A 7,711-nucleotide genomic window follows, 5' to 3' on the forward strand; every position below is an offset into this window, starting at 1 on the left:
TAGATCTAGTTAGGGGGTACATAGGTCACTTCGCTAAATGCTACATCTATCTAGCTAGCTAATTTGGGAGGAGACAACTTCAACTAGTGGAGGGGGTAGGAAAAAGAGAAAGGTGATGCATTAATGGAGGTGGTGTAGTTAGGTAGGAGTAATAAAGAGAGATAAAGGTAGGTAGAAGAATGAGAGTAATGGGGGGAGAAGTAGTGAGGAAGAAGCAAAGTGAGGGAGAGATGAGGTGGGAGGTAGGGGAAAGTGAGGAAGAGAGGATGGGGGAGGGGGAGGGGGAGGGAAAAAGATGGTCATAAACCACGCTACTGCTAGTAAGATAGCGGCAGCGCGCTTCTGGCACATGCGCTACTACTAAGCGGGGCCCGTCATGTGGCCAGTTTCAAAATTAGCAGTAGCGACCTACAAAAAAAGCACGCTACTACTATTACATTAGCAGTAGCATGGTTAACATGGGCGTGCTACTGCTAAACCTAGCATGGCGGGAATAGTCGGTCAATTGTAGTAGTAGGATGGTTCGACCGGGCGGCGCTACTGCTAAGTTGGTAGTAGTAGCGCCTGTTTATGGACCACGCTGCTGCTAATTAGGAGTAGTGCCCGTTGCTGTCCCGCGCTGCTGCTAAGATTCATGTATAAGCTTTTTCCTAGTAGTGAATTGTTCCCCACCGTAATAATTTCTATCTTGAGAGAAGCCACTAGTGTAACCTATGGCCCTCGGGTCTATTTCACATCATATTAGTTTCCCGTCAACTTGCCAATTTCTGTCGTCGTTCCCTTACTTTGCAATCTTTTACTTTCCGTTCCATAAACCAAAAATACCAAAAATATTACTTTACCGTTTATCCATCTCTATCAGATCTCACTTTGCAAATTACCGTGAAGGGATTGACAACCCCCTTGTCATTGGTTGCAAGTTGGTGTTTGTTTGTGCAGGTATTCGGTGGCTTGTTGCGTAGTCTCCTACTAGATTGATACATTGGTTCTCAAAACTGAAGTAAATACTTACGCTCCTTTGCTGCATCACCCTTTCCTCTTCAAGGGAAAAACCAACGCAAGCTCAAGAGGTAGCACTTATATGGATGATATTGTAGTCGAGACAAAGGATAGAGCCACCCTTATTCATGATTTGGAGGAGACATTTGCTAATCTGTGCAAGATCAACTTGAAGCTTAATCCAGAGAAGTGTATGTTTGGCGTTCCCTCCAGCAAGATGCATGTGTTCTTTGTGTCCCATCGGGGTATTGAAGCCAACCCCAACAATATTAAAGCTATCAAGCAAATCCAGGCACCAAGGACAGTTAAGGATGTGAGGCGTCTGACAGGGTGCATTGCCGTGCTAAGCATATTCATCTCCAAGTCTGCCGAGCGCGCCCTGCCGTTCTTCAAAATTTTGAAGAAGGCAGGGCCCATGAAGTGGACTCTGGAGGCAGATACAGCTTTTCGAGAGTTGAAGACCTACTTGTCCTCTGTGCCTACCCTGGTTGCCGCCAAACCACAGGAGCCATTGTTGCTATACTTATCAGCAACCAACCAAGTGGTTAGTGCAGCCTTGGTGCCACAGCGGGAAGTGGATAAAGCAGAAAGTGAGCAAGTACCGACAGAGTCAGAGAAGGATCGAGACAGCAATGAGCATGACAGCGAGAGCAACCCCAAGGACACAGCAAGGAAAAAGGTGGTGCAGTGCCCGATGTACTTCGTCAGCTCCTTACTACAGGGGGCTAGATCGAGGTACTCTGGTGTGCAAAAGTTGATCTTTGGCCTCATCATGGCCTCAAGGAAACTGCGCCACTACTTCCAAGCCCATGAGATCATAGTTGTCACTCACTTTCCGTTGCAAAGGATACTTCGAAACACTGAGGCTACTGGTAGAATAGTGGAGTGGGCTTTGGACTTATCCAGTTTTGGTTGGAAGTTTGAGAGCACATCAACTATTCAGAGCAGGATATTGTCAGAGTTTATTGCAGAATGGACGCCAACCCCCGACGAGGAAGTGACAGAGACAGTTATCCCCGGCAAGGAATCACCCGAAGAATGGGTTATTTATTTTGATGGTGCCTTTTCCCTACAAGGTGCAGGGACTGGCGTGCTTCTTGTTGCCCTCTCCGAGCAGCACTTCAAGTACGACGTCCAGATGCATTTTGACTGGGAAGAGGCAACCAACAATACAACAGAGTATGAAGGGCTCCTTACTGGGCTCAGGATTGCCGCAGAATTGGGAATTAAGAAGCTGAACATTTGAAGAGATTCACAGCTTGTGGTGAGACAAATCAACAAGGATTACCAAAGCCCATTGATGGAGGCATACGTCGAGGAAGTGAGAAGATTGGAGGAACGCTTTGACGGATTGCAAACAGAGCACGTCCTCCGTGCGGAAAACAGCATAGCTGATCATCTGTCAAAGTTTGCTGCACAGAAGCTTCCTGTGGAACCAGGGACTTTTGTTCTCATTCTTACTCAGCCCTCCGTATCCCCAGCAACAATGGCCAAGAAAAGGAGGAAATTGGACTTCGGTAAGCCTCTCCCGGTAGAGCCGTCTGCTCCTGGCAGAGACTCTACCGGAAACAACTCCTCGCCACCTGCCCGACCGCACCCTCTAGCCAGGTCCATGGACCCCGTGAATGAGGCATGTGCTCCCGCAGTAGAGGAGGTGCCGCTAGTCCTCGTTGCTGAGCCCCAGGCGGCACATAGTCCACTTCCTCCAAACCGGAGAGCTTCCCGGCGACCGAGATGAAGCTGAAAGAGTATCCCAGAGGGCCAGTATGTATTAGTTTTTCGATGACACTCTATACAGAAGGAGTCCCAGCGGTGTGAAATCGAAGTGCATCTGCCGGGAAGAAGGAAAAGAACTGCTGGCTGAGATACACAAAGGCATGTGTGACTCCCACATTGGATCAAGGGCATTAGTTAGGAACACATTCCGGCAAGGATTCTATTGTCCCACAGCCCTCGAAGATGCGGTCGAGCTAGTCACCAAGTGTGGAACCTGTCATTTCCATTCCAAGAACATACACCTACTTGCCCAAGCTCTCTAGAGAATCCCTTTGTCATGGACATTTTCAGTCTGGGGGCTTGATATCCTTGACCTTCTCCCCCGAGCAATCGGGGGCTTTGAATTCGTGTTCGTTGCTATCGACAAGTTTACAATATGACCGGAAGCGACTACCGTGAGAAAGGTGACTGCTCAGTCAGCTATCAAGTTCTTGAAAGAATTGGTGTGTCGTTTTGGAGTTTCGGCAAGGATCATTCCCGATAATGGCACTCAGTTGACGAGCCATGCCTTCATGCAATATGTTCATGCCCTCAGATGCAAGATCTCATTTGCCTCTGTGGCACACCCCTGGAGCAATGGACAAGCTGAGAGGGCGAACGCTGAAGTGCTGCAGGGGCTCAAGACAAGGACCTTTGATACACTGCGGAAGCACGGCAGGCGGTGGATCGAGGAGCTGCCGGTAGTTCTCTGATCCTTCAGAATGGCACCAAAATGAGCTACCAGGTAGACTCCCTTCTCCCTGGTCTACGGGGCAGAAGGAGTTATCCCCACGAAACTCATTTACGGGTCGCCTCGAGTGCTTTCCTACGATGAAGTAGCACAAGATCAGCACCGGCATGACGATGCTGTGCTACTCGAGGAGAACGTCTTCGGGCTTCTACGCGTGTTGCATGCAATCAACAAGCCTTGTGTCGCTACCATGTCCATTGAGTTCATGCCTGGTGTTTTGAGTAAGGCGACCTTGTCCCTAGGTGCGTTCAGTCTGCCAAGGGTACAAACAAGTTGACGCCGAAGTGGGAAGGACCTTACCGGGTAGTACGAGTCACCAGACCTGGCGCAGTCCGTCTGGAGACCGGAGATGGCATTCAATTGCAAAAATTATTTAATATTGAGCATCTCCGCAAGTTCTACTCGTAAGGCGCGGCTGTCGGGCCCTGCCTGGCAGCCACCCGTTTATACAGGCCTTGCCTCAGCTGCATGTAACCCCTTGTACAAAGCCAGGGCAATAACCATGTGCAAGAGAAAATAAACGAAGCGCTGGGGACCCCCCGACCAAGTTGCATGCATGCATGAGCATTCCAAGACCACGGCATAAGCATTTCATGTGCATCTGCATATCCATATAGATACGATGTGACACCTGGATAATTAAGCTACAATAATTCTCTGCTAATGATGCCATGTCATTTTGATTACTGTTGCTAATCTCGCGTTAGTTTGAAACTGATTCAAATTCAAATCCAAAACCAAGCAAACAATAAAAGTTTTTGAATATTGAAACTAAAATGTTCGGAGTGAACCAAATAATGCATAGGTAATTATGGTGGAGAAACCTCACCTTTATAAAATATTTAAATACTATTAGATGAATAAAACAGTAGCGAAAACTATTATCTAAATACTTTTAAATATTAAATAATTACAAAACTATTTTAGTTTGGGTAGCAACTAAGTATGGTTGCGGCATATTTGGTAACATCAAATTAGATGCCATTTTGGTATTTTGATAAAACAAAAATAAAAGGAAACTAAAAGAAAATTAAGTAAAAAGTAAAAAAAACAAAACAAAAGAAAAAAGAGCCCCCTTTTCCCCACTAGGCCTTAGTCCAACTGGCCGAAACCAGTCAGGCCGGCCCACCCGGTGCCCCTTTATAACCCCCCTCACCCCACAAACCCTACCCCCGACCCCACTTCCCTCGATCCCCTCTCTCTCTCTCTCACTCGGTTCCCCTCCCCCTCGATCTGGATCGGGGGGTGCACGCCGCTCTCCCCCGACACAGTCGCCAGACCGCCCGCCTCACGCCGGCGCCCCGCCGCCACCGGATCGCCCTCGCCGCCGTTCGTCGGGTTGCCCGCCACCTCGTCGCTGCCGCCTCCCCACCGGACTGCATCGTCCTCGTCCCCGCCGCGCCAGACTGCCCCATCCCCACCTTTCCTTCGCCGGTCCTCTCGGTGCCTCGCCGCCCTCTTCTCGTCAAAGGGGGTGAGCTCTACGTCTGCCCCCGTCCGCCTCCCCCTTCGAACGATGCGCACCACGCCGTCCCATCGTCGCGCCCACCTCTGCTTGGTCGTGCCCCGTCGCGGCTCCCGCTAGACCGCGCACGCCTAGGGCGCGCCTCGCCCCTCTATGCCCACTGCCTAGGCCGGCTGTCACCACCGCCACCGCCTCCGCTCGTGGACGACACTGTTCGGACCACCCCCGGCTCCAACCGCTCGGACTAGTGGGGGCGGCGCGTCGTGCACCTCATATAGCTGGCGGCCACCGCCCGTTCGATTGCCGGAGTGCGTCTTCGGTGGGCCGCTGTTGCCTCTGCTGGTCGCCGGCATGGACCAGCATGCGCGCGCGTTAGAACCCGGCCAATGTCTTATGACGCGTGGGCCCGGGTCATTAACTGTTTAGTTAAGCACTAATCCAGCCACTAACTCCCACTGAAATCGAACCCCACCGTGCTAATCAAACCTTGCTAAGTTAAAACTCAGTTTAATACTACAACAAATGATATGTGGAACCCGCTGACTAATTAGTAAACTTAAAACAGTATTAGTTAATTTCAGTTAAAGTTTCTGTCTATGACAAGTTGGACCCACTTGTCAGTGGACTGGTCAACATTCACGGTTGACTGCTGACTGGGCGGTTGACCAGGTCAACTATCCCCACCTCTCAGCCTCTAATACACTCTATTGTGTACACATACTGGGTGCACTTAGCAATTTAACTATTTATTTTGAAATAATAATGAATTCAGAAAAACATTAAAACTTTGGAAATTCATATAAAATAATCCTTAACTCGAATGAGAATACATTGTACATGAAAGTTGCTCAGAACGATGAGATGAATCCAAATACGCAGTCCGTTCGTCCGCCGCACGTCCCTAGCTTAGCGAAGTTGCAACCGCCCCCCTCTGGTCCGTCTGTCCGAAAACGCGAAACTCCGGGAATACTTTCCCGGATGTTTCCCCCCTTTGCTGATATCACCTAGTACTACGTTAGGTCACCCCTAGTGCTGCGTATTGCCATGTTATGCTTTGATTGCTCTGTTATTTATTGTGTTCCCCCTCCATCACTTCTTTCCGGTAGACCTCGAGACCACTGCCGATACCCCTGTGATCGACTACATCGATGACGAGCCCTCCTTCTTGCCAGAGCAACGAGACAAGCCCCCCCTTGATCAATCCAATATCGCCTATTCCTTCTCTCTACTGCGTGCATTAGAGTAGTGCAGCATGTTACTGCTTTTGGTTAATCCTATTCTGCTACATACCCTGTCATTATTGCTACAGTTGTTACCCTTACCTGCAATCCTAAATGCTTAATATATGATGCTAGTATTCCATCAGTGGCCCTACATTCTTGTTCGTCTGCCATGCTATACTACCGGGCCGTGATCACTCGGGAGGTGATCACGGGTATATACTTATAAACATAATATATGATACATGTGGTGACTAAAGTCGGGTCGGCTCGTAGAGAACCCATGAGTGATTCATGGATTGGGGGATGAAAGGACATTTGTCCTGACGGCCCTCTAGGTGGATCTTTGTGGCGGAGCGATAGTGCAGGTTGAGACCACCTAGGTGAGAGGTGGGCCTGGCCCTGGTCGGCGTCCCTGGTTACTTCAAAATAACACGCTTAACGAGATCTTGGTATTTGATCTGAGTCTGGCCACTGGCCTATACGCACTAACCTACTACACGGGAACAGTTATGGGCACTCGACGTCATGGTATCACCTAATGCCTTCTTGACGTCAGCGACTTAGCAGCGCGCGCTGGGTTGGACCGCGTTGTGGGAGTCCTGGATTAGGGGGTTCTCGGACAGCCGGACTATATCCTTTGGCCGGACTGTTGGATTATGAAGATACAAGATTGAAGACTTCGTCCCGTGTCCGGGTGGGACTCTCCTTTGCATGGAAGGCAAGCTTGGCAATTCGGATATGTAGATCTCCTCCCTTGTAACCGACTTTGTGTAACCCTAGCCCCCTCCGGTGTCTATATAAACAGGAGGATTTAGTCCGTAGGACAACAATCATAATCATAGGCTAGCTTCTAGGGTTTAGCCTCTACGATCTCGTCGTAGATCAACTCTTGTAATACTCATATCATCAAGATCAATCAAGCAGGAACTAGGGTATTACCTCCATCAAGAGGGCCCGAACCTGGGTAAACATTGTGTCCCCCGCCTCCTGTTACCATCCGCCTTAGACGCACAGTTCGGGACGTCCTACCCGAGATCCGCCGGTTTTGACACCGACATTGGTGCTTTCATTGAGAGTTCCACTGTGTCGTCACCATGAGGCTTGATGGCTCCTTTGATCATCGGCAACGATGCGATCCAAGGTGAGGTTTTTCTCCCCGAACAGATCTTCGTATTAGGCGGCTTCGTACTGCGGGCCAAGTCGTTTGGCCATGTGGAGCAGATCGAGAGCTACGCCCCTGGCCATCAGGTCAGGTTTGGAAGCTTGAACTATACTGCCGACATCCGCGGAGACTTGATCTTCGACGAATTCGAGCCCATGTCAGGTGCGCCGCACAGTCGCCAGGAGCATGACTTAGCTCTGCCGCCGGACAGTGTTCGGGAGATCACACCTGTGGCTACTCCGGCCTTCAATTCAGAGCAGATCGTGTCGTCTGAGGATGGGTGGATGGACCCAGCCACGGAGGACGCACACCCAGTGGCGATAGAGCCGAATACTGACTTCACCTCCTATCAGGCC

At 49.9% G+C, this 7,711-nt stretch overlaps 1 protein-coding gene across 1 annotated transcript; it reads left to right on the plus strand.

The window, feature by feature from the left end:
- The first annotated feature begins 1,414 nt into the window (after window positions 1-1,414).
- Window positions 1,415-2,245, plus strand: LOC147985101 (uncharacterized). The gene is made up of 2 exons (XM_087541407.1): window positions 1,415-1,734; window positions 1,846-2,245. The coding sequence occupies exons 1-2, from the start codon at window positions 1,415-1,417 to the stop codon at window positions 2,243-2,245; spliced, it is 720 nt and encodes a 239-aa protein (XP_087397533.1).
- The last annotated feature ends 5,466 nt before the right edge of the window (window positions 2,246-7,711 follow it).

Source organism: Triticum urartu, chromosome 2A, assembly GCF_056163025.1.
Source record: "Triticum urartu cultivar PI428250 chromosome 2A, HENAU_Tu73, whole genome shotgun sequence".
Taxonomy (NCBI): Eukaryota; Viridiplantae; Streptophyta; class Magnoliopsida; order Poales; family Poaceae; genus Triticum; species Triticum urartu.

Bases quoted from the DNA above. Each gene is read 5' to 3' on its own strand.
- LOC147985101 (XM_087541407.1), top strand. From the start codon at position 1,415: ATGAAGTGGACTCTGGAGGCAGATACAGCTTTTCGAGAGTTGAAGACC. The intron at 1,735-1,845 runs GTACTCTGGTGT...TCCGTTGCAAAG, and splicing joins CTACAGGGGGCTAGATCGAG to GATACTTCGAAACACTGAGG.